The 27923-nt window shown below is 39.6% G+C and overlaps 1 protein-coding gene across 4 annotated transcripts in view; it reads right to left on the bottom strand.

Annotated features, from left to right (window-relative positions):
• Positions 1-27923, bottom strand: part of PIP5K1B (phosphatidylinositol-4-phosphate 5-kinase type 1 beta) — a 310275-nt gene that overhangs the window by 81587 nt on the left and 200765 nt on the right. For all 4 annotated transcript variants that reach the window (XM_054520016.2, XM_063714238.1, XM_054520014.2 and 1 more), the window contains 4 exons: positions 9253-9464; positions 7427-7510; positions 7260-7308; positions 3607-3691 (listed from right to left, as the gene is read on the bottom strand). In XM_054520016.2, coding sequence (XP_054375991.1) covers positions 3607-3691; positions 7260-7308; positions 7427-7510; positions 9253-9464 — 430 coding nt within the window. The remainder of the gene's footprint in view (positions 1-3606; positions 3692-7259; positions 7309-7426; positions 7511-9252; positions 9465-27923) is intronic.

Below are 27923 nucleotides of genomic sequence, written 5' to 3'. Positions count from 1 at the left end.
AATAGGCAAAACCATAGAGGCAGAAAGTAAACCAGTAGTTGCCAGGGGCTGGGAAGAGGATGGAATGGGGAGTGACTGCTAATGGGTATGGGGTTTCTTTCTGGGGTAATGAAAATGTTCTAAAATTAGAAAATCGCTGGGCATGGTGGCTTATGCCTGTATCTGAGCACTTTGGGAGGCTGAGGCAGGTAGATCACCTGAGGTCAGCAGTTCAAGACCAGCCTGGCCAACATGGTGAAACCCCATCTCTACTAAAAATACAAAAATTAGCTGGGTGTGGTGGCTCATGCCTGTAATCCCAGCTATTTGGGAGGCTAAGAAAGGAGAATCACTTGAACCCAGGAGGCGGAGGTTGCAGTAAGCCAAGATTGCGCCATTGCACTCCAACCTGGGCGACAGAGTGAGACTCCATCTCAAAATAAATAAATTAATTAATTAAAAAAATTAGAAAATGGTGATGATTGCATAACTGTGAATAAATCAAGAATCACAGGCCTGTACACTTTAAAAGGGTGAAGCATACCTATCTTAATTATATCTCAACAAAGCTATTATTAAAAAATAGATAATAAAATCAAAATGAGAAAATGTCAATAGATTTGATTACCCATGAGTTAAAAAACTTGTTCCATTAAAAACCTGATAAATTATCCAAACTGGAAAAATCTGCGACACATGCCATATTTTATGAAATTGAAGATGCCATTGATTGTACCATTAATTTATATACCCCTAAGAAAGAAAAACCTCCCAAGATGGGGAGTCTCCTAAGGGAGGCTCACCAAAGCTAGAACATTAAAGGGCTAGATCTTCCAAAACGTACCAGGGGCTGCAGTGAAACCCATGTTTTTCCAACCTTGGTACAGGGCTAAGAAAGGTGAAAAAAATCTTTCTTAAAAATTGGAACCACAGCAGGGCACGATGGCTTAAGCCTGTAATCCCAGCACTTCGGGAGGCTGAGGTGGGTGGGTCGCTTGAGGCTAGGAGTTCAAGACAGCCTGGCCAACATGACGAAACCCCGTCTTTACTAAAAGCAAAAACCAGCTGGGTGTGGTGGTGCATGCTTGTAATCCCAGCTACTCAGGAGGCTGAGGCAGAAGAATCACTTAAACCCGGGAGACAGAGGTTGCAGTGAGCCGAAATTGCGCCACTGCACTCCAGCCTGGGTGGTAGAGTGAGACCCTGTCTCAAAAAAAAAAAAATTGGAACCACAAGCTGGTATTCATGTAGGCTTGCAGTCTCAATAAACACTATCTTATAGTCTATTTTAGGCCAAAGAAACCTTGGGCAAATAATTTATGGTGATGTCAATTTGACAGCAATTTTAAGATACCACTGACAGAGCCAAATGTGGAAGAAAGTTTCCCTTAGAGTGAAATAAGGTTAAAAAAGGGGTTAATATCTTTAATACATGGAATTGATATTAATAATTTGGAAAAATAACAAACACCCAATATAAATGGTCAAATGTTACAAAGCTCAATTCTCAGAGGAACTACAAATGGCTAATAAACATGAATAAGGGTTGAACCTTACCAGTACTTAAGAAATGCAAAATAAAACAATCAGATAACATTTTTTACTTATCAGAGTGGCATAATTTAAAAACCACAATGCTGGCTAAGGGCTGGTAGAATACAGGCTCTCATGGGAGCCTTCTGTGGCACAATCTCTCTGTGCAGTTATGTGCATTTTATTACCCTAGTACCCCTTTCTTGGAATCCATTCTAAAGAAATAATCCTAAATTTGGACACAAGGTTTATCTGAAATTATGTTCATAAACCAGTAAGAAATAGAAAAAGGAGAAACAATGTAAATTCCCAATACTGAAAGAATAGTTAAATAGATTCTGGCAAAAAAAAAAAATATATTATGTCACACTCATACAATTTTAATGTGTTGCAACTTCAAATGGTGCCTTGTAGAATATACAATGATATGAAAAATATAACATTATAAACTATTCATGTTATAATGTTATGTGAAAAAAGAGGACTATACCTAAAATTGTGTACCATTATGGTATCATTTTAATATAAATACATAAAGCATAGAAATAAAGATTGGTAGAAAGTACATCAAAATATTAGCAGTGGATATCTCTGGGTTGTGACATTTCAAGAATTTTCATTTTTTTTTCATCTTCTTTTATTTTTCAAAATGTTTACATTGCAAATGTTTGACTTTCATTAATTAAAAAATCTCCAATAAATATTACCAGGAAAATTTGTCTTATTTAAATATAAAACATGAACATTCTACTTTTTCAGTTGTGTATGGCTAAATTATCATGTTTTAGTTTATGAAATTGGACCACAGAATAGCAAAATGATAAAATAACTATATATAGGGTTATTTTCTCCTTTAACATATCTAAAAAACTTCCCATAGATATGACATATTCATTGTAGAAAATTTAATAAATATCAATATAAAGGAAAATAAGAGCCCACATACTCCCTTGATCTGGAATAAGCACTGTTAGCTTCGGGTTTAGTTTGCTCTTCTGTTTCTAGTTACTCAAGGTTTAAAGTTAGGGTATAGATTTGAGATTTTTCTTTTTTCATTTTTTTTTTTTTTTTTTTTTTTTGAGGTGCAGTCTCACTCTGTTGCCCAGGCTGCAGTACAGTGGCATGATCTCAGCTCACTGCAACCTCCGCCTCCTGGGTTCAAGCGATTCTCCTGCCTCAGCCTCCTAAGTAGTTAGGATTACAGGTGCACACCACCACATCTGGCTAATTTTTGTATTTTTAGTAGAGATGAGGTTTCACCATATTGGCCAAGTTGGTCTTGAACGCCTGACCTCAAGTGATCTGCCCGCCTCAGCCTCCCAAAGTGCTAGGATTACCGCACCCGGCCTCCTTTTTTTTTTTTTTTTTTAAAGGTAAGAGTTTATAGCTATAAATTTTCCTCTGAGCACTGCCTTCACAGCATCCCATAAATTTTTGGTATGTTTGTTTTCCTTTTCATTCATCTCTGAGGTTTTTCTAATTTCCTTGTAATTTCTTCTTTAACTCATTGCTAGTTTAAGAGTGTGTGGTTTAATTTTCAAATACTTGTGAAGTTTTCAGTTTTCACTGTTTATTGATTCATTCCACTGTGATCAGAAAAGATACTTTGTATGATTTCAATCATTTAAAATGTATTGAGCCTTGTTTTGTGGCCTAACATATGATCTATCCTAGAGAATGTCCTATGAGAATAACTGCTGTTTTGTATATTCCCTTAGAATTCTGCTGTGCATTTAAGGCATACAGACTGATAACTACATATAAGGTAAATACATCTATATTTAGCAAACTAAATGTGCTAACACATCATTTTTTATTGGGTGCATACTATTCCATTATTTGACTGTATCATAATATATTTAACCAATATATTATATGGTTGGACATTTAGATACCTTCTAAATTTTTTCACCACTAAGCAGGACTCTAATGATTATGGCATCAATAAACACCTGACTGGGATACTTGACCGTAATTACTAAGTGATTACTGCTGCAGGGAGAGAAATGGGTTAGTTCTTCCAATAAAAGTCTTGCAAAGATACATAATGAAATTAGCCGCTAAAAGTAAAAAAAAATTTCATAAGAATCTTACCTTGAATTTTCTTGAAAACTCTGGAATTCATGAACTTGAGAAATCTGTCTGCATAAAAGCTTGGTCTATGAACGGAAACAGTGTCCTGAAAAGACAAAAAAACAGGATCACAGGGTCACCTCTTAATGTTCATCTCAAGTCAGAAGAGAGATCTATGCAATTGGTTCTCTGTTAGCCAACATTCTTAACCAAAGGTGGCCCAGAGATAGAGAACAGGAATGCCCTGTATCCCGCGGGGCCCAGGAGTCTGGGGCTGAGGGAGGAGGGCACAGACTCAATCGGAACAAAGATTCTAGACACTCAAGATCAAACTGAGCAGGGGAGAGTCAGCAAAAAAACTGTGCTACATAAATCAAAACAGCTGCCCTTATTCATAACATTGTGTCCCAGGAGGAGTTTTTAAGTTCTTTTTTTACATACAGGCAATCAGTGCATCAAGTGTCATCTGGAATGAAGGGTAACTCCCTTAACCATGAACAAAAATTGGAGACATAAACAAAACTATCCTAATGTAAGAGTGACATTGACGTTTAAGTTAAAAAAAGTTCTGGTTTCATCTCCCAATAGCAAGGTGAGGAGATGCTAGGAGGATTCCTAGGAGACAAGGCTAACAGATGACTCCTGTGCACTGAATTATCTGCTAATTGCATAGAGTTGAATTGAATTAAATTGTTAACTCCATTCTTCTCTCATGCTTGGCAGGAGTCTTTAGGGCTGAAGGGTCATTTGATTACAAATCCAGGAAAGGGGATGGATGAAGGGAAAGGAGGTGGATGAAGGAGCTACTTTTCTATGTTTATTTAGTAATCATTTATCCAAATCATGTATCCAAGCTGTACACTTGTAGACATAGTAAATTTGCTTCTATAATGCTTCATTTTGAATTCAGCCTTATGGATTCCAATAGAGAAATCTCTTTTTTTTTTTGAGACAGTGTCTTGCTCTGTCGCCAGGCTGGAGTGCAGTGGCAGATCTCGGCTCACTGCAACCTCTGCCTCCCGGATTCAAGTGATTCTCCTGCGTCAGCATCATCAGTAGCAGGGATTACAGGCACCCACCACCACACTCGGCTAATTTTTGTATTTTTAGTAGAGGGGTTTTGACCATGTTGGCCAGGCTGGTCTTGAACTCCTGACCTCAAGTGATCTGCCCTCCTCAGCCTCCCAAAATGCGGGGATTATAGGCGTGAGCCACTGCACCTGGCCCTGCTACATCTTTTAAAATGTACTCTTTCTGGTATCCTGTCAGTATCTGCCTGAAGTGGACACATTCTTCCAACAAGGCAGTAATTTAGAAATATCAGTAGAAGGCAAGAGCCTGAGGGGTATCCATAGAGGATTAAGGTTCAGCCCTTGCCTATAAAGAGAAGTTACATTGTTGTTCGCTTTGGCATGAATAAACATTGTTTAAGTAAGAGCCATATCTGAAAACAAAGAAAAATAGGTTCATGATATATAACCAGCACAGAAATTTTCATAAAAAAAAAGAAAAACAGATGATAGGTATATATTTTTAATTTATTTATTACTTATTTATTTATTTATTTATGAGATGGAGTCTCACTCTGTCGCCCAGGCTGGAGTGCAGTAGCACGATCTTGGCTCACTGCAACGTCTGCCTCCTGGGTTCAAGCGATTCTCCTGCCTCAGCCTCCCTAATAGCTGGGATTACAGGCATGTGCCACCACGTCCGGCTAATTTTTGTATTTTTAGTAGAGACAGGGTTTCACCATGTTGGCCAGGCTGGTCTCGAACCCCTGACCTCAAGTGATCCACCCGCTTTGGTCTCCCCCCAAAGTGTTGGGTTTTAAATAGACAAAGGTTGGGGGCCCTTAGATGCACCTAGTTGGTACAAGACTAGACGATTCAGATCCATCTGGTAACAGGAAATTGAAATGGTCTCAGAAAACAGGAGGGGAATGGAATGAGGGTATTCACTCTCTCCCTTTCAATGTTCGAGGTACTATGTATGCAGTCCCTTCCTTTCTCAGCTGGAAGGAAACATAAAATTAACCTACCATATTGACCTTCTTTCATAGGAGGAATTTTTGATCTCAGTAAGATTGAGGTTAATTCCTTTTTTTTTTTTAATTAAAAAATTTTCTTTTAGAGACAGGGTCTTGCTATATTCAAGACTGGACTTGAACTCCTGGGCTCAAGTGATCATCCTGCCCCAGTCTCTTGAGTAGCCAGGACTACCAGCACATGCCCCTACACCCAGCTTAGAGGTTAATTCTTGGAAATAAATGTGTGAACCTGTTGTTTAAAAGTGCATTATGACTGAAGTCAGTCCTTAGCCGGTGGACAAAATGTAGATCTTTCATGCTGAAAGGTTATTAACAGTCTTCCACAGAACTGAGAAATTATGTGCTCCTTTCCAAGAAAGAAGAAGAATATCATCTATAATTTATTCTCTTTCAAAAGAAAGTATCTGCTAACATCTTAAAAGGAAATGTGTGACCAAATCCTTGACCAAAATATTCTTTGGAATTGCTACTTCGAGTTATTAACTTAGGCCAATAAATGTTGTTAGTAGCAGGAAGTAGAAATCTAATGTCTAGATGGGACTGCGTGTGTGTGTGTGTGTGTGTGTGTGTGTGTGTGTGTGAGAGACAGAGACAGAGACAGAGACAGAACGGGACAAAGAAGGTGAGAGAAAGATGGGAGAAACTGCTCTTTGTTAACTGATTTTTTTCTTCAGTTACATCAATTAAGACATTCTTGGCTGGGCGCAGTGGCTCACACCTGTAATCCCTGCACTTTGGGAGGCGGAGGCAGGTGGATCACCTGAGGTCAGGAGTTCGAGAGCAGCCTGGCCAACATGGCGAAACTCTGTCTCTACTAAAAATACAAAAATTAGCCAGGCGTCGTGGCACGCGCCTGCAGTCCCAGCTACTCGGGAGGCTGAGGCAAGACAATTGCTTGACCCTGGGAGGCGGAGGTTGCAGCAAGCCGAGATTGCACCATTGCACCACTGCACTCCAGCCTGGGTGACAGAGCAAGACTCCATCTCAGAAGAAAAAAAAAGACATCCTCAGGCAGCCAGCATGTATAAATGTTAATGTAGAAATCCATACCAATTAAAAAGTTTTCACTTTCTGTGTATTTGTTAGGCATTGTGTTGAACACTGAAATGCATTATTTTGTCCCACGTTCACACTAAGCAGGTGTCATTACTATCCCCCGGTACAGGTGAGAAACAAGGGTAAGAGGCCAAATAACCAGCATTGTGCCTGGTCACATGGCTAGTTCAGCAGTGAATGCAGAGTTCAAATCCAGGCTGTTCACCATCAGAGTCAGGGCTCACACTTACTGTAGCTTGGTTGTGTGAGAACTTCATTTCAAATGCCCTACTGATCATCCCTACGAAAAAAGACCCCTCTCAAAGTTAGGTCCTTTGGATTTCACATAGACACAGATATCATTTTGTTTTTCTGGCCGCTAGGCTGGATGTCATATATTTGAAGAGCTATTCAAATTTATGTTGTCCTTATTCTTAGATTTGAACTGATCTACTAGCCTAAGATTCTGAGTTTATAAAGACCGTTGTTTCATTTCCTCCTAGAGTCTAGCAACACAGTTTCCTGCACATACTCTGAGGTCTCTGAGAAAGCAGAAATATATACAGTGTAATAAGGAAAACAAGTCACTTACCCCATCATAAACAAGAGCTTTCCAGGAATGTTCTAACTTCTTCATTAACCTAAATATAAATGGAAAAATTAAAATGAGAATGTAAAATCACTCTCATTTGGTGATTTTTCAGAACCTTTTGTAAATTGATTTTGAAATAATAAAAGACCACTCCTCAAACTTCTTACCTATATGATTGCAGAATGTCAATAATGCCCATAAATAAAAGTAGTTTTTCTCCCCTATGGCTTTTAGCTGGAATGCCTCCCATTCTGTTGATAGAGCAAAAGAGAAAATATTTGATTACATATTATAAGACTAGGAAGTTAAAAAATCATTTATAATAAATAGACTGAAAATAAAAATTGACAATTTTTAAGAATTCTGGGCTATCTCCCATTCATCATTTTTTTGTTTGTTCCTTTTTGTTTTTGTTTTTTGGCCATCAGTTACGGTCATCCTGGGAATCCAGAATGATGTATTAATACTTCCCTACAAAGGAGAATAATATCGTAGCTGCTAACTGTGAAGAGGTGGATGGGAAGAATCCAATTTAAAACTTATTCCTACTTTAAAACTATGAGCAAGAATTTTTAGACCATTATAAAATATTCCTTTTAAAAAATGCAATACTTTTTTCTGATCAAAAGAGTAATGTATCTTTACTTTTAAAAATAAAATACAGAAAAACACAAAGAAAAATATAATTAAACAGTTATTCCTAGGATGCAAAGATAGCTACTTAATATCTGGTACACTTTTCTAGTGTTTGTGTGTGTGTGTGTGTGTGTGTATTTATTAGTCGAGAAAGGGTATTATTTATCATGTTTTATAACCTGATTTTTTTTACTTGCTAAATGATAAACATTTCCTTATATTCAATGCTAATGTGGTTTTTAATAGCCTTATTGTATTTCACCATACTGATATAGGATGATTTAACTGATTATCGGACAGTTAGATTGATTTGCAAGAAAGAACTTTTCAAAAAATATTTAATATGTGTTAATTTCCTTTACAAAAGTGAAATACGCCCATGGTTTAGTCATCGTTGGAGAATTCTAGAAGGCAGGCACTTATGGCCTTGGAAAATGATTTCTTTCTTTCAGTCTCCTTGCTCAGCTAGTACACACACCTGATGCAGTCTGCCATTTCAATAACTTACTTTGGTTGCAATTGTTTCTGTTAGTCAATATGCATTTTACACATGCAAATTAATCCTGTAGTTACTATCACATCTGGCTAAGACGAGAGACCACATCTGCCAGGGTGCAGGACTAGAACAACAGAATCCCCTTAGGCAGATAAAAAGCTCTGAATTGCGAACATCATTCTTATTGTGTATTTGCTTAAAACATCTTTATTCAGGCTGGGTGCAGTGGCTCATACCTATAATCCCAGCACTTTGGGAAGCCAAGGCAGGTGGATCACATGAGGCCAGGAGTTTGAGACCAGCCTGGGCAACATGGTGAAACTCCATCTCTACTAAAAATACAAAAATTAGCCAGGTGTAGTGGTGCATGTTTGTAATTCCAGCTACTTTGGAGGCTGAGGCAGGAGAATCGCTTGAACCCGGGAGGTGGAGGTTGCAGTGAACTGAGATGGCACCACTGCCCTCCAGCCTAGGTGACAGAGTGGGGCTCTGTCTCAAAAAAAATAAATAAATAAACAATAAAACATGTTTATTCAAATTCAAAGTTTATTCCTTCCTCTTGTGGTGAATGTTTTGAATATGTAGGTAATGGGGACAAAAACATTTTCAGCCATTGTTAAAAAAAAAATGGAGGCATTTGAAAAAAGAAACCAAGTGGGTGAAGGAGTGATAACTGGAGAAAATGCCACTCATCTAGTTATCTTTAGATGAACAGAAATGGAGACCAGTTTAACCCATTTTAGCACCAAGCAGAAATTAATTCCTAGAGTCCCACCCTAAGGTGAATGTGACTGTCTATAATCACCCAGTGACGTGGGCCGCCACAGTCAAGAGGGTGGGTGGGTGTGTGGCTGCACTTACGTATCTGGGTTCTCTGTGATTATCCCATCTCCAGATTTCCCTGGACCCTGGATAGATTCCATGGCTGTTGAGTAGAGAACCTTCTGCATCCCAGGCCGCTTAGCATCAGGCACATTTTGTGAGGTCTCCTCCTCTTTCTCTTTGAGGGAATGGTCCAGGAAATGAATTCCCAACAGAAGGCTATAGTCCATGATCTTGAAGCTTTCCAGCACCTGAATGAGAAAAAGAACCAGGAAGCCAGTCAACCCAAAGGCCTGTTCGTCTCATCTACTCATTATCACAGAGCTCTAGATACACAGACACACAGCTCCTGTTATTCCTCCCAGCAGGGTGGCTGAGAGATGAAGAATCAAAATAAAAACACTTGAGGTTATTATTAGGCCACATGCAGGAAGGATAATCACAATGGCTCCAAGATGGGAATTTTATGCAAATCTGAAACAAGCACATGTTTTCTCAACCCTCCATGAAAGTTTCACTAATAGCACGGATTGAGTACTTTCCATGTGCCAGTGCTACAAAGCTCATTTGCATTCAATCTCAACAACTCTATAAGCTAGGTACTACTATTGTCTCTATTTTACAGATGAAAAACTGGAGGCACAGAGAGATAAGGTAATCTGCTCAATATCACACAGCACATAAGTGACAGAGACCCAAGCAGTCAACTCCAGTGTCCACACTCTTAAGCAGTAGAGCAGAGAAACCAACAACCAATAGTCTCTACAAGCTTGTAAGTTTGTACGCTTGTATCTTCCTCAGCATGAAGACGCAGCTAGAATGTATCTTTGAATTCTGTCCTCATACACTTCTTGGAAGTTAGTGGTCTTCTTCTCAAAACCTCTTTTTTTTTAAATTTTTGAGACAGAGTCTTGCCCTGTTGCCCAGGCTGGAGTGCACTGGCGCAATCTCAGCTCACTGCAACCTCTGCCTCCCGCGTTCAAACGATTCTCCTGCCTCAGCCTCCCAAGTAGCTGGGATTACAGGTACCCGCCACCACGCCCAGCTAATTTTTGTATTTTTAATAGAGACAGGGTTTCGCCATGTTGGCCAGGCTGGTCTCGAACTCATGACCCCATGATCTGCCTGCCTCAGCCTCCCAAAATGCTGGGATTACAGGTGTGAGCCACCACATCCAGCCCTCAAAGTCTGTCTTTCGAAGGTGCCGTTCAGTTCCCTGTAGCAAGTCCTTTAAAAATAATCTCAACACAGCATAGTACTTCACGTTTAATTATCCACTCAGCAGACAGTGGGGAGGCAAGGGAGTTAAAAATAGTTGGATGCAGCCAGACAAAAGAGATGGCAATGCTCTGAAAAGAAAATGACAGGAGACAAAGGTCTAGGTCCGAGTCTGTTGAGATGGCTTCAGGGTATAGGTGGGGCTTTGACACTCAGGACCTTTTCAGACTGAAGAGCAGTGTTCAGGAAGAATGCCTGCAAACTGGGTGTTTTCCTCTATGATAAAGCTCTTTTTCTACTAGTTTGTATATGATTCTCCCCTACAACAGACTTCTTAATACCTGGTATTTCTCACACAAAGCTGCTGAGAAAAGTAAGACAACCCTGGTTGTCAGAACAGCTGTCTCTGAATCAACATGAGAAGCTGTTCCTATACTTTAGCTAGGAAACACCCTGAAGGATCATAGCCTATAGATAATTGTTTAGGGATAAAATAATCCAGAATTTCTTATGCTTCTTGTTCTTGTTCAGCCCAACTGCCTTTTGATATTTATGATGTAGTAAAGAGGGGATCAGGCCTGAAGAGTCAGTTACCTGTGGCTGCCACTTCATGGATGCCACCTGAGAAACGGCTTTGTGAAGTATGGCACATGGTCTTCAAGCAATAGGTTATTCTGTATTACAGGCATCTTTGCCATCAATGAGAACTGAGAGTGGGCTGCAAATGGGTATCAATTATTCCAGAGGGTTCACACTTCATCTTTCAAAAAGTCAAGTTCAGAAGGGAGTCAGGCAGGAGCTCAGAGTAGAATCTTATCACTTAAGAGGTTTGGGCTGTGGGATTTCCTAACCCAAGTGATCTAAGAGCGGCCTGCTAACAATGTGGAACCAGCCTTCCTAATGGAAGGAGGCGTGATGTCAAGTTGGAGGAGGAAGGGAGGGGTGATAGGAAATCCTTCTTACCACTGATCCAATGCTTGAGTACCAGACCCTTTGGCTGGTTCTCCATGGAGGTGTTATCAGTGCCTCACCGCACCATACAGTAGCACAGACGATGGGAGAAAGAAAGACTGTTTTACGTCAGAAGCACCAAGGACTAGACTCTTAAAAGAAAACACTAACAGATATTGGATGCTTTCTTCAGACAGAAACAAGTGGTAGAAGTGCCTTAACCTTTCTAATTCTCAACCATACTGAAATGATGGCTTGGGAACAGTACCCTCCCAGACAGCTTCAACAGCTCTTCACAATGAATGACCATTTGCAGATGCTAACTTCCCTACTCATATTGATCAGTGCTAGCACTCCCTTTCTCAGAGACACTTGGATAAGGACCTGGGGGATGAGGGATGAAGAGCATGGACTCTGTGACCTTAGGCAGCTCACATCATCTCCTTGTGTCTCAGTTTCCTCATGTGTAAAATGCTGACAATATTACCTATCATATAGGGTACTTGTAAAAATTAAATGTGGCAATGCAAGTCAAGTGCTTAGAAAAGTGTCTAGCATAAAGTGCTTAATTAATTGCTAGCTCTTATCACTATGATTATAATTCATGGTGACTCATCCCTCACACTAGCTAAAGAGACAACAGGTGTCAGCTTGAAGTAAACATTCCTAGAATTACACTTCTGAAAACAAATGTCACTAAATTAGCCAACAAAAATAGAACTGTATTGCTGGCCTGCTTACCAGTGTCATTTTGGCAAATCCTAATTCCTTTAGAAGCTCTGGGTTTGTGGATACCAAGGGGTATGGCCTGGATGGCTGACAACACAGGAATTTTCTTTTGTCTTTTTCTATTTATTTATTTATTTATTTATTTATTTATTTATTTATTGAGATGGAGTCTTGCTCTGTTGCCCAGGCTGGAGTGCAGTGGTGTGATCTCGGCTCACTGCAAGTTCCACCTCCAGGGTTCACACCATTCTCTTGCCTCAGCCTCCCAAGTAGCTGGGACTACAGGCACCCGCCACCACGCCTGGCTAATTTTTTGTATTTTTAGTAGAGACGGGGTTTCACCACGTTAGCCAGGAAGGTCTCAATCTCCCGACCTCGTGATCTGCCCGCCTCAGCCTCCCAAAGTGCTGGGATTACAGGCGTGAGCCACCGTGCCTGGCCAGGAGTTTTCAATTGGCAAAAACACAGTCTTCTGCCCTGCACAGCCCAAAGCATCCTCCAAAGCAGTAAGCTGGCTTCAAAAGCAGGTCCTAAGAAGACTCTGACAATACTGTGGATGTTCCCAAAAGGCACCCAGAATCATTTACTCAAGTCAGGAGTGGTCAAGCTTAAAAACATTCCTGACACCATGATTTTCCTCTGCAGAGTATCCATGAATTAATTCTGCTTGTTAAAAACCTTTCTTAAAAAAAAAATGCTTTTCTTATATTGTCATGCAATATTCAACCTCTGCAAAGCATTTTCCTCAGCAAAGCATCCATGAATTAATTGTTAAGATTTTTTAAAAAATGAAATACTTTTTCTTACATTTTTCCTGCAATATTCAACCTGAACCATGTGTTTTGTACTTGCAGTCTTTTTTCCTGGCCCAGGAACAGGCCTAAGAGAACTGTGCAATTTTACAGGTGAGACAAAGTCAGGCTGTGTGGTCCAAACTGAACTACTGGATAAAGTAAGACACTATCCTGATCCTGCAAGGGGTCCGATTTTTTTTTTTTTTAAGAATAAATTCCAAGAGAGAATTAACTTTTGAAAAAGTGATAAAAAATATTTAAAAGAGCTTCATTTCCTCTGTACTCTTCTATTGGATTGCCAGCATCTGGGAAGCGTGCTGAGTTGTCCTCGTGAGGCCAAGACCCCTACTTTCAGTGTGGAAGGCTTAAAAAAAGAAATTCTATCCCCATATGTGGAAAGCTGGCCATTGCAGTTAGAGTTTGGGTTGGGAAAAATCACCACCGATTAAGAAATCTGAAGGAACAAAAAGAGAAATGTATATGCATATATTTTAAAACAAATTAAAAGGCTTCTGTAATGAGAAACTCTGGGAACAGATTTTAGTCACGTATTCTTAAGATTTGCATCAATTAGGAACAAAATAGTTCCGTTACTCGTATCATCCCAGTCCTTTAATTAAAAGAATTGATAAATCTGCCAAGAACTTAACATGTGTGAGCTTTAAGAGTCAGCGACATTCTGCAACATGACAGACACCAGTTGGTCCAGTTCATCATTCAGGTGCACATTTCCAGAATGTCTGCCTGACCTTGCTGTTGCTAGTGTATTCTGTACCTGTGCATTTACTATTCAAAACTCAGGTTACAATGCAAATACAGGTGCCTTTCTGTCTAGCTCTGGCAGGACTTTACTTCCCCACTTGTAAAAAAAGGAAACAGGAATGATTCACAGAACTATTTAAAACTGAAAGCAAGTTGGAATACTGCAAGGCTTTCTATTGCCAAAGTCAGATTATTTCTTCCTTCTCTCTCAAGGACTAATTTAAGTCAATAACAACATTAGAATGTAGTAAAAAAGTCAACGTCAAAGTCAATGTCAAAGCAGCTGATAGAGTACCCTGAAGACATGATCAAAAACTACCTGTTCTTGAAATGAGAGCATATTCCTCAGGTTTTCATGACTGGTGATGCATGAGTGCTCCTGTAACTTCTGTAGATTTGAGGACCTAATGTGGAAATATCCTAACTCAGAATCATGGGCATTGCCATCCTCTCTTCATGACTAAAGGCTACAAAGAGCAGCTGGTCCTCCTTTTGCTTTTACATCTTTAACACCACACCACACTGCAAACTATCTTCTGTCTCACTGCTAGCAGGAGCTGGTGTGGCTGCAGGGTGGTTAAGTCTCCTTGCTCTGGAACCAGATGGCGTGGTTTGACTCATGGCTCCCCCACTTGCTTGTTTTTGGGCAAAGTATTTAACATTTCTGGTATCTATTCTCACCTGTATTATCTCTATAATAGGGATTCCTACCAAATAATTCCTACCAAAGTTATTGTGAAGATTAACTGAGTTAATCCATGCCAAGTCTTAGGCACACAAAAAGCACTCAATTAATGTCAGCTATTCATGTTATTCCTCCACCTGCAGAATCACCTATGACCACCTATGACCACCTATGACCACCTATGACCACCCCACCTTGAATCTCCCCTCTCCCTTAGCTATTGTGCCCTGGCTTCTCTTGGTTCTTTGTCTATTTGACTTTTCCACTTTTTCTTCCTGTGCCCTAAAGATGTCCACCAAAGCTCTCTGTTTTCTCTACTTTCTAGTACTTACATTCATTGACTCTTTTGTTGGAAAAAAAAATGTTTCAGTGCCACGCACTGTGGAAGTCGATGGATCTTCAGGGATAAATACAACAGATAACTATTCCATACTCAACATTAAACAAGCCCGAATTACACATTGTAATAAGGCCTGGAGAGAAAAATCAGAGAGCTGTGGGAAGATCCCACAGGAAGTACCTACTTTCGACTGGCGGGTATTTCAACAGTCCAGGTAAGAGATGGTAATACTTGAATGAGTAGGGGCAGCTGGGGAGCTCGAGGGAGAAGTGGATAGATTTGAGATCTTCTTAAAGGTAGATTCCAATTACCGTCTTTCTACAGAAAATTCCTAAATTGTTGCATTTAATCTGACTTCATTCCTAAGCTGCAGCCCAATATATTTCCTTCAGAACATCTCTAAACTTCTTTTTTAAATTAAAAAAATATTTTTTTGAAGCAGGGTCTCACTCCGTCACCCAGGCTGGAGGCAGTGGTGCAAACATGACTCACTGCAGCCTTGACCTTTTGGGCTCAAGTGATCCTCTCATCTCAGCTTCCCGAGTGGCTGGAACTACAGGCACATGCCACCGCACCTGACTAATTTTTTGTGGAGATGGGGTTTTGCCTTGCTGCCCAGGCTGGTCTTGAACTCCTGGGCTCAAGTGATCCAACCACCTCGGCCTCCTAAAGTGCTGGGATTACAAGCGTGAGCCACCATGACCATCTAAATGTCTACACATGGCCATGCTATAACCCTAAATTCTTATCTCACTCCAAAGCAGTTCTTTTTCCTCACTTCCCTCTTTTATTTGAAATCATTCTAATGTGATTTCATACTTCACGGCTCCTTTTCCTTCACTGAGTCACCCAATCCTGCAGCTTCTATTATCAAAACATTCCTTCTCTCTAATGATAATGAATTAATTTCAGTTTCCCATTCTTTTTTTTTTTTTTTTTTTGAGATGGAGTTTCGCTCTTGTTGCCCAGGCTGGAGTGCAATGGCATGTTCTCGGCTCACTGCAACCTCCGCTTCCCGGGTTCAAGCAATGTTCCTGCCTCAGCCTCCCAAGTAGCTGGGATTACAGGCGTGTGCCGCCATGACTGGTTAATTTTGTATTTTTAATAGACGAGGTTTCTCCATGTTGGTCAGGCTGGTCTTGAACTCCTGACCTCAAGTGATCCACCTGCCTTGGCCTCTCAAAGTGCTGGGATTACAGTCATGAGCCACCACACCTGGCCCAGTTTCCCATTCTTTCCTCACGAACCCATTCCTGACATCTGTGCTTGACCAGGTCACATCACATCCCTACTCAAAGCCTTCAGTCTCTCACCACTGCTTGGTGCCAGTGCTTCAATTTGACATAGAAGGTCCTCACTAATATGGCCCCAGCCAATGTCCTTTTGTTACTTAATGCCTGCCTAGAGACATTTGCCAGGCTAGTCTAACTGGAGCTCTTTACCCCTGAATGTGCTCTGAAGATGTAAACTCTGATGCTTCTGCTCATGTCGTTTCTTCTAGGTGGTCCTTACCATCTTTTCAAATCCTTCTGTTTTTTCAAAGCCTGTCCCCACTCCATGCAAATTTACTAATGATTTCAACAAACTATTGGGATATGTCTCCCCTCTGAAGACCCAAGCACATTATTAGTGTCCCTCTGTCATATAAAATTCTACCTCAGGTTACATCTATATTCTTTGTATCATACATACAAGACTTCATTTCTCAACAAAGACTGGTTTGACTTAGTGCATTTTGCTGTGTGCTCTGAACACAGTAGGAATGAATATTTGTTATATTGCCTTCCACATGTATAAGTAAGTGAAAACCAAAATATTCAGCAGCAGAGAATGTAAAACACTACACCCTGTATCTTAAATATAAGAACTTGATACCTGTGCATCATGATTACAATGCCCATGAACAAATTTTTGGCACTAAAACATTTACTGTGATTATGTGCTCTGTGTTGTCAGAAAAATAAAGATAAAAGCCTACAGTGCTTTCAAACCTACCCACACCATAGGTATTTTATATACACTGTGTCAACGGCAAAAATCAAGCTGATATTTATAAAGATTCTTTTGATTTACTGTTTAGTAGGCATACAGCTAAATGGCAGATAAAATGCAAAGTTGTTTTGCTATAAATTAGGCTGAGCTTTGAGTCTAGTAAGACTATCACATTTTTCTTTAGGAAGCCTTTGCAAGAATAGCATGTCACAGGCTTGGTCAACTGTGAAGGCTCTTTAATCATCCAAGAATGCTTGGTGCTGGCCCTAAGATGGAACACATCTCAAGGCCTTCTTAGCTTTCCTGTCCTCTGCTCCCTTGTCATAAGGGTTCTTATGGAAATTAACCCATTCAATACATATTTTATTGAGCACCTACTATGTGACAGGTGCTCTTTTGTTTAAAATTTCTTTGTGCAGTCTAGCAGACATATAATAAAATTAGAACACCCCCATTTTACCACTCCTGATGAATGAATGAGTCTAATCAGTGGTCATCAACAGGTACTAACATTGCAGAAAGAAAGGCATTCTGACATGATATGCCTCCTGATGAGGGGAGACATCAAATATGAAGTCAGACCTAAATCTGACTCAACCTGTAGGATCCTACAATCCATTAACAGAAAAAACGCACAAGAGAGGAGTGTGTTAAATGAAACAATGCAGTATAATCAGCAAAATCCAGATGCTCTGGGATAAACAAACCAATATCTTCAATAAATACTTTCAAAATGAAAAAATCAGAGTGACAAGGAACTTAGCAAGTAGATTCTATTTAAATCCTGATCCAAACCACAAAAAAGTTGTTTCTGAAACAATTAGAAATTTGAACACTGACATTTGATGATTAGTAAGAATTATTAATATTTTTAATCCATTATAATGGTATTGTAGTTTTTTTTTTTTTTAAGGAGTCCTTAGCTTTTAGGGATTCCTACTAAAATACATATGAGTAAAATGATGTGATGTCTCGGATGTGTTTCAAATTATATGGGAAGAGAGGCAGTAATAAAAACAAAAAAAACCAAAAAAACCCTAGATTGGCCATGAGTTAAAAATAGAGCACAGAGTATATGTGGATTCATTACAATATTCGGTCTACTTTTATATATTTTTATTGTATAAACTTTTCAAAATTAAAGTTTAGTGTGCTATTTTGAAATGCTTAGATAAAATGCATGTCTATACCTGTTTAGCATTAACTTACCCTTTGCCAATGATGAGCTAGAGATGGCAGAGAAAAAAACAGAAATTAATAATTTGTAATCTTAACTAAAGCAGTTAAAGCAGAAAACTTGCTATGTTCCATCTCACTTGATCAATCTTTGATGGAAGATCTGCCAAATAACCAAATTAACAAAAGGTGGAGCTGACAGGAAGATGTATCAAGGGTCCTGAGTAATGTTTCCAGTTGGCCTAGAATCTAGTTCCTGAACAAGGAGTTAATGATTGGCAAATACATTTTTGTTAATTCAATAATGTAAGAAAATTCAAAATAGTGTCCTGGAGATTTTATGCAAATAGACATTTCTGAAAATACTGGTTTAGGGAAAAATGAATCCAAGGGCCTGCCATTCCTCACAAAGTAGACCCCTCAGAGTATAGTTCTAGAATTCCTTGTATTGTGCCAGTTTAGTTAGAGCCAAACACTTTCTTTTCAATTTAATTAAATTTCTTCAGTAAAGCTCAGTGTTCTTTGCTAATGTCATAATGAGAAAATACAGGCTGTGACAAGCCATACAATTTTGGCTGGCAAAGCAGAATGAAATAAATATTAAATCCTTAGCCTAGTTTTGGCAATAATGTGTTTTTCATGGTGTCTATGCCGTGATTTAGAACTTGGGCTGTACTGGATTAACCTGTACCAAGGCTTTTTTTTTTTCATACTTAAAAAACTTGAAGTAATAAAAATATACCTTATATGCATTAAAAGTAGCCATCCATCATTTAAAAAGATTTTCATATACATGTATATATATAATGTGTATGTATGTGTGTGTGTGTCTATATATATATATATATTCACCAGCTTCCTACACTGGATGAATTTGGTTTGTTTTCTTTATAAACACTTCATTTCTTCAAATAAAGATGTCTTCATAAATTATTTTGTAAACAGGTTTAAAAGTAATATCTTATGTTAAAATGTCACGTCCTTCTCATTATAGGATATATCTTCTTGTTGGCTTTACCATGAATGATTTACTTCATTGTGGCTTAACTGGTACGACAGCAGAGAGCCCAGGCATAGGCCAGCTGTCTCGTGAGACTCAGAGGCTACACTTGGTGCAAGCCCCTACATCCACATCCATGTGTGAGGTAAAATTCTGGAACCCTCACCACTGTCTGCTACAGCCCACCAACTCTGGTAAACTGCCTCTCTTGGTAAAAAGAAAAAAGTACTTACCCTTCACCTTTCATATTACTCTTATGGACAAAGAAAGAGAAGAAGAATGGAAGAATCTGTCCATGATAAATAAGACCTTGATGGTTTAGACTTTGTGTTTAAACTCTAAGCTTCTTAGAAAAAGGACTACATCCTATTCATTTTTTGTACCTCCCATAGGTCTTAGCACAGAGCCTTCTACAGAGAGAAAATTCGGAACTGTTTGCTGAACAACACGTAATTAATTTGGCAGGAAGGTAAGGCAGAATTTATCAACTGAGATTCCTGTGGTTGTTTAAGGCTAAAGAAAACTGGCTGATCCATGCTCTAGGATTGTCGAAGCTTTCATAGAGCAGGAAAAATCTGAGGCCCAGGAAAGTCACCATCGGTATTGAGAAACAATATCTAAGAACAGCAAGTACCTACAGAGTGAGTTTTAAAAGAAGTGATGGAAAATCCAGGTTCTGAGAATTATCATTAGAAAAAAAAATCATTTGGAGTCTTGAGTTATTTACTTTTTAATATTTATTTTAATATTTTAAAAAATATTTATTTTAATATATGCACATGATCAAAACTAAAGAAGGTACAAGAGTGGCTCAACATGACACAGTTGAAAGCCACACTTAGCATGAGGGTGACAGTTAAGGCAGAGCTGGAATGCATGAGTATGGAGAGGCCTGTGGCAATGTTCTCAGCTCTGTGTGTCCACATGGGACAAGGACCCTATGTTTCCAATGGTGCTCACCTAAAAAATGGAGGATAAAACAGGGACAGTTCACACCTACTCTGAGAGAGTTCAACTTTGAATACACAGAATATTTAATTGGAGGGGTGACTGTCTAAACCAGAAGAGACTGCAATATTACTAATTGATAAGTTTAAGTTTGAAGAAGTGGATGCTAGTAGTGAAAAGGATTCATAGATAATTAAGTAACTACATTTTCCCCACACATCTGAGTGGACAGAAAGTAAATTTGCAATCTGGAATCACTGCTTTCTCTGGTCTTTGAAAATTTGATTGTAGACCTTTTTCTGAAATTGCTAACAAACTAGAAAAAAAAGTTGGATAGCCAATTCAGAAAGAGGAATATCAGAGGATGGAGAATCTCTATGTCTAAAGAACTCCCGTCATCATTTGAAGAGAGATCACCAGGTGCTTATGAAAATGCAGCAAACACTGAGTTGGTCGTTATAATGGTTTGTCTTTGGAACATCTGGAGCTGGCTGAATATGGGCAAAGTTTACAAATGAGGTCTTTGTGTGGAGAAATGAAGAGAGGAAGTTAATGAGATGTCGAATCATTCTAGCCAGGCTCGCATTAAGGCTGGATGAAGATATTTTAAATAAATGTTCAGTTTTAACTTCTCTGTAGCCTGAGCAGCTATGGACAACTGATCTGTCCAGTGAAGTACATATCCCTTTTAAAACACATTTCTGATGTATACATACAGAAAGTTCGCAGATGTATCCTTTTTATGAAAAGTTGAATGTTATATATCAATTCATGAATAACAGATTGTCCTTGGCCATTTCATTCTCATTGAGGGAGACATTCCCCCCAAGAACATTTTCTACCTTGTCACTTAGACGTACAGTATTTGAAGGGACAAAAATGAGGAGAGAAGAGTTATCCTTGCTCGATCAAAACACTAAATTTGGCCGAGTACAGTGGCTCACACCTGTAATCTGAGCACTTTGGCAGGCCAAGGCAGGTGGATTGCTTGAGCCCAGGAGTTCCAGACCAAACTAGGCAACATGGTGAAATCCTTTCTCTACAAAAAATACAAAAATTAGCCGAGTGTGGTGGCATGTGCTTGTAGTCCCAGCTACCTGTGAGGCTAAGGTGGGAGGATCGCTTGAGCCCAGGAGAGAGGGTTGCAAGTGAGCCATGAGCATGCCACCAAGCTCCAGCCTGGGCAACAGAATGAGACTCTGTCTCAAAATTTAAAAAAAACACTAAATTGAAAAATGTCTTTGAAGGAAGAACACTGGTGATATCAAAGGGACACTCAGTTGCAGGATAGAAGGGCATGTAAAGAGTGTGGACTGATACTGACAGGGATGAAGAACCATATACGTGGCCCCAAACCTCTCAGAAGCCAGTATGGGGTGATCTTTTCTGAAAGGTTCAGAACCACTGGATGTCCAAAGTACTTTACTTTTTACCAGGTAATCATGCAGGCCCTGGTCCTACAGCACCATCAGTACTCCATAAATGTGCCCTGGATGTTGAATGAATAAAATTAAGCCCTATAAAATCAAACTGATTTTACTCTTTACTCTTTAAGCCTAAGTTGAAAGCTTCTGAGAGGAAGACAAGGTCATGTTTGACAGGTACACAATGCACTGGGCAATGTATCACAAGGCACATTTCTGAACCATTTTTTAAACTTTGTAATATTTTCCTAGACCTTGGAAACTCTCAAATATGCCTTAAATCTCTGTAACTCAGTCCTTCAATAGCTTCCAGAAGTTCCTCCCAAGGTATGGAGCCTCAACTCCATTTTGTAAATCACCAGGGTTTGCTGCCCCTACATCTCTTTTGGATTGGCTGTTGGCAACCCTGCTTTGTTCTGCATCACGATCTGTATGACTGGCTTACGTCAGAATCCACAACCAGATCCACAGCAGCCAACCTCAAAGCCTTTCCAGATACATCTTCAAAGCCAGAGTTGCTATCGTCAGGCCCCGTGTGGCCACCTCCCCTTCCTGCCATAGCTTTCCTCTCTGCACTCCCAGGATTCTCAACAGGGAAGAGGAGAGGGGTCCTTGGGGGCATTTCCTTCCCTTTGCTCCCTCCCCCAGATACTTTGTGGGTCTTTCCACTTGGGGCCTATATTGACCTTACTCCTACACGTAGGGTCATCTAATCAGAGACCAGTAGGTTCTTTTTACAAAAAAGCCAGAAACTCTTAAGTAGTAGATATAACATTGTTCTATTTCATAAGCCCAAAGATTTTAGCTCTCCTTAACTTGAATTATTGCATATATAAATTTTCTGAGGAGGAGGAGCCAAGATGGCCAAATAGGAATAGCTCCGGTCTACAGCTCCCAGCATGAGCGACGCAGAAGATGGGTGATTTCTACATTTCCATCTGAGCTTTGAAGAGAGCAGTGGTTCTCCCAGCACGCAGCTGGAGATCTGAGAACGGGCAGACTGCCTCCTCAAGTGGGTCCCTGACCCCTGACCCCCGAGCAGCCTAACTGGGAGGCACCCCCCAGCAGGGGAAGACTGACACCTCACACGGCCGGGTACTCCAACAGACCTGCAGCTGAGGGTCCTGTCTGTTACAAGGAAAACTCACAAACAGAAAGGACATCCACACCAAAAACCTATCTGTACATCACCATCATCAAAGACCAAAAGTAGATAAAACCACAAAGATGGAGAAAAAACAGAGTAGAAAAACTGGAAACTCTAAAAAGCAGAGCGCCTCTCCTCCTCCAAAGGAACGCAGTTCCTCACCAGCAACAGAACAAAGCTGGACAGAGAATGACTTTGACGAGCTGAGAGAAGAAGGCTTCAGATGACCAAATTACTCCGAGCTATGGGAAGATATTCAAACCAAAGGCAAAGAAGTTGAAAACTTTGAAAAAAATTTAGAAGAATGTATAACTACAATAACCAATACAGAGAAGTGCTTAAAGGGGCTGATGGAGCTGAAAACCAAGGCTCGAGAACTACGTGAAGAATGCAGAAGCCTCAGGAGCCAATGCGATCAACTGGAACAGAGGGTATCAGCGATGGAAGATGAAATGAATGAAATGAAGCGAGAAGGGAAGTTTAGAGAAAAAAGAATAAAAAGAAACGAGCAAAGCCTCCAGGAAATATGGGACCATGTGAAAAGACCAAATCTACGTCTGAGTTGTGTACCTGAAAGTGACAGGGAGAATGGAACCAAGTTGGAAAACACTCTGCAGAATATTATCCACGAGAACTTCCCCAATCTAGCAAGGCAGGCCAACATTCAGATTCAGGAAATACAGAGAACGCCACAAAGATACTCCTCGAGAAGAGCAACTCCAAGACACATAATTGTCAGATTCACCAAAGTTGAAATGAAGGAAAAAATGTTAAGGGCAGCCAGAGAGAAAGGTTGGGTTACCCTCAAAGGGAAGCCCATCAGACTAACAGCTGATCTCTCGGCAGAAACTCTACAAGCCAGAAGACAGTGGGGGCCAATATTCAACATTCTTAAAGAAAAGAATTTTCAACCCAGAATTTCATATCCAGCCAAGCTAAGCTTCATAAGTGAAGGAGAAATAAAATACTTTCCAGACAAGCAAATGCTGAGAGATTTTGTCACCACCAGGCCTGCCCTAAAAGAGCTCCTGAAGGAAGTGCTAAACATGGAAAGGAACAACCGGTACCAGCCGCTGCAAAATATGCCAAAATGTAAAGACCATCGAGACTAGGAAGAGACTGCATCAACTAACGAGCAAAATAAACAGCTAACATCATAATGACAGGATCAAATTCACACATAACAATATTAACTTTAAATGTAAATGGACTAAATGCTCCAATTAAAAGACACAGACTGGCAAATTGGATAAAGAGTCAAGACCCATCAGTGTGCTGTATTCAGGAAACCCATCTCACGTGCAAAGACACACATAGGCTCAAAATAAAAGGATGGAGGAAGATATACCAAGCAAACAGAAAGCAAAAAAAGGCGGGGGTTGCAATCCTAGTCTCTGATAAAACAGACTTTAAACCAACAAAGATGAAAAGAGACAAAGAAGGCCATTACATAATGGTAAAGGGATCAATTCAACAAGAAGAGCTAACTATCCTAAATATATATGCACCCAATACAGGAGCACCCAGATTTATAAAGCAAGTCCTGAGTGACCTACAAAGAGACTTAGACTCCCACACATTAATAATGGGAGACTTTAACACCCCACTGTCAACATTAGACAGATCAACGAGACAGAAAGTCAACAAGGATACCCAGGAATTGAACTCAGCTCTGCACCAAGCGGACCTAATAGACATCTACAGAACTCTCCACCCCAAATCAACAGAATACACATTTTTTTCAGCACCACACCACACCTATTCCAAAATTGACCACATACTTGGAAGTAAAGCTCTCCTCAGCAAATGTAAAAGAACAGAAATTATAACAAACTATCTCTCAGATCACAGTGCAATCAAGCTAGAACTCAGGATTAAGAATCTCACTCAAAACCGCTCAACTACATGGAAACTGAACAACCTGCTGCTGAATGACTACTGGGTACATAACGAAATGAAGGCAGAAATAAAGATGTTCTTTGAAACCAACGAGAACAAAGACACAACATACCAGAATCTCTGGGATGCATTCAAAGCAGTGTGTAGAGGGAAATTTATAGCACTAAATGCCCACAAGAGAAAGCAGGAAAGATCCAAAATTGACACCCTCACATCACAATTAAAAGAACTAGAAAAGCAAGAGCAAACACATTCAAAAGCTAGCAGAAGGCAAGAAATAACTAAAATCAGAGCAGAACTGAAGGAAATAGAGATACAAAAAACCCTTCAAAAAATTACTGAATCCAGGAGCTGGTTTTTTGAAAGGATCAACAAAATTAATAGACCACTAGCAAGACTAATAAAGAAAAAAAGAAGAATCAAATAGATGCAATAAAAAATGATAAAGGGGATATCACCACTGATCCCACAGAAATACAAACTACCATCAGAGAATACTATAAACACCTCTATGCAAATAAACTAGAAAATCTAGAAGAAATGGATAAATTCCTCGACACACACACTCTCCCAAGACTAAACCAGGAAGAAGTTGAATCTCTGAATAGACCAATAACAGGGGCTGAAATTGTGGCAATAATCAATAGCTTACCAACCAAAAAGAGTCCAGGACCAGATGGATTCACAGCCGAATTCTACCAGAGGTACAAGGAGGAACTGGTACCATTCCTTCTGAAACTATTCCAATCAATAGAAAAAGAGGGAATCCTCCCTAACTCATTTTATGAGGCCAGCATCATCCTGATACCAAAGCCGGGCAGGGACACAACCAAAAAAGAGAATTTTAGACCAATATCCTTGATGAACATTGATGCAAAAATCCTCAATAAAATACTGGCAAACCGAATCCAGCAGCACATCAAAAAGCTTATCCACCACGATCAAGTGGGCTTCATCCCTGGGATGCAAGGCTGGTTCAATATATGCAAATCAATAAATGTAATCCAGCATATAAACAGAACCAAAGACAGAAACCACATGATTATCTCAATAGATGCAGAAAAGGCCTTTGACAAAATTCAACAACGCTTCATGCTAAAAACTCTCAATAAATTAGGTATTCATGGGACGTATCTCAAAATAATAAGAGCTATCTATGACAAACCCACAGCCAACATCATACTGAATGGGCAAAAACTGGAAGCATTCCCTTTGAAAACTGGCACAAGACAGGGATGCCCTCTCTCACCACTCCTATTCAACATAGTGTTGGAAGTTCTGGCCAGGGCAATTAGGCAGGAGAAGGAAATCAAGGGTATTCAATTAGGAAAAGAGGAAGTCAAATTGTCCCTGTTTGCAGATGACATGATTGTATATCTAGAAAACCCCATGGTCTCAGCCCAAAATCTCCTTAAGCTGATAAGCAACTTCAGCAAAGTCTCAGGATACAAAATCAATGTACAAAAATCACAAGCATTCTTATACACCAACAACAGACAAACAGAGAGCCAAATCATGAGTGAACTCCCATTCACAATTGCTTCAAAGAGAATAAAATACCTAGGAATCCAACTTACAAGGGATGTGAAGGCCCTCTTCAAGGAGAACTACAAACCACTGCTCAAGGAAATAAAACAGGATACAAACAAATGGAAGAACATTCCATGCTCATGGGTAGGAAGAATCAATATTGTGAAAATGGCCATACTGCCCAAGGTAATTTACAGATTCAATGCCATCCCCATCAAGCTACCAGTGACTTTCTTCACAGAATTGGAAAAAAACTACTTTAAAGTTCATATGGAACCGAAAAAGAGCCCACATCGCCAAGTCAATCCTAAGCCAAAAGAACAAAGCTGGAGGCATCACACTACCTGACTTCAAACTATACTACAAGGCTACAGTAACCAAAACAGCATGGTACTGGTACCAAAACAGAGATATAGATCAATGGAACAGAAGAGAGCCCTCAGAAATAACGCCGCCTATCTACAACTATCTGATCTTTGACAAACCTGACAAAAACAAGAAATGGGGAAAGGATTCCCTATTTAATAAATGGTGCTGGGAAAACTGGCTAGCCATATGTAGAAAGCTGAAACTGGATCCCTTCCTTACACCTTATACAAAAATTAATTCAAGATGGATTAAAGACTTAAACGTTAGACCTAAAACCATAAAAACTCTAGAAGAAAACCTAGGCATTACCATTCAGGACATAGGCATGGGCAAGGACTTCATGTCTAAAACACCAAAAGCAATGGCAACAAAAGCCAAAATTGACAAATGGGATCTAATTAAACTCAAGAGCTTCTGCACAGCAAAAGAAACTACCATCAGAGTGAACAGGCAACCTACAAAATGGGAGAAAATTTTCACAACCTACTCATCTGACAAAGGGCTAATATCCAGAATCTACAATGAACTCAAACAAATTAAAAGAAAAAAACAAACAACCCCATCAAAAAGTGGGCAAAGGACATGAACAGACACTTCTCAAAAGAAGACATTTATGCAGCCGAAAAACACATGAAAAAATGCTCACCATCACTGGCCATCAGAGAAATGCAAATCAAAACCACAGTGAGATACCATCTCACACCAGTTAGAATGGCAATCATTAAAAAGTCAGGAAACAACAGGTGCTGGAGAGGATGTGGAGAAATAGAAACACTTTTACACTGTTGGTGGGACTGTAAACTAGTTCAACCCTTGTGGAAGTCAGTGTGGCGATTCCTCAGGGATCTAGAACTAGAAATACCATTTGACCCAGCCATCCCATTACTGGGTATATACCCAAAGGACTATAAATCATGCTGCTATAAAGACACATGCACACGTATGTTTATTGCGGCATTATTCACAATAGCAAAGACTTGGAACCAACCCAAATGTCCAACAATGGACTGGATTAAGAAAATGTGGCACATATACACCATGGAATACTATGCAGCCATAAAAAATGATGAGTTCATGTCCTTTGTAGGGACATGGATGAAATTGGAAATCATCATTCTCAGTAAACTATCGCAAGAACAAAAAACCAAACACCGCATATTCTCACTCATAGGTGGGAATTGAACAATGAGAACACATGGACACAGGAAGGGGAACATCACACTCTGGGGACTGCTGTGGGGTGGGGGGAGGGGGGAGGGATAGCATTGGGAGATATACCTAATGCTAGATGACGAGTTAGTGGGTGCAGCGCATCAGCATGGCACATGTATACATATGTAACTAACCTGCACATTGCACACATGTACCCTAAAACCTAAAGTATAATAATAATAAATAAAATAAAATAAAATAAAATAAAATAAAATAAAAAAATTTTCTGTGGGACAAGTTACTTAAAATGAAAACTTGCTAGACATATAACAACAAACTCAGGAAATGCTTCAGCTCTCCAATCTTTAGGTAATATCTCTTTTAGGAAGAAAGGAAAAGGAGTTTATTTCTTAGAGCTGAGGAAATTACCTTCAGTCTCCCATTTTCATTCTTTCTATAGAAATTTTGATAATACTTTGTTTTGCAGTGAGAGTTTAAAAAAAAAAAAAGCCAACTACTGACTTGATAATCCTTCTGTTTCTGTAGTGAATCAGAATTCTCAAAAGCTGCTCACACAGGATTCAACGTCACACA

The sequence above is a fragment of the Pongo abelii genome, chromosome 13 (genome assembly GCF_028885655.2).
Source record: "Pongo abelii isolate AG06213 chromosome 13, NHGRI_mPonAbe1-v2.0_pri, whole genome shotgun sequence".
Lineage (NCBI taxonomy): Eukaryota > Metazoa > Chordata > Mammalia > Primates > Hominidae > Pongo > Pongo abelii.
Note: the sequence above shows the minus strand (reverse complement) of the source record. Positions and strands in the feature narration are given on the sequence as shown.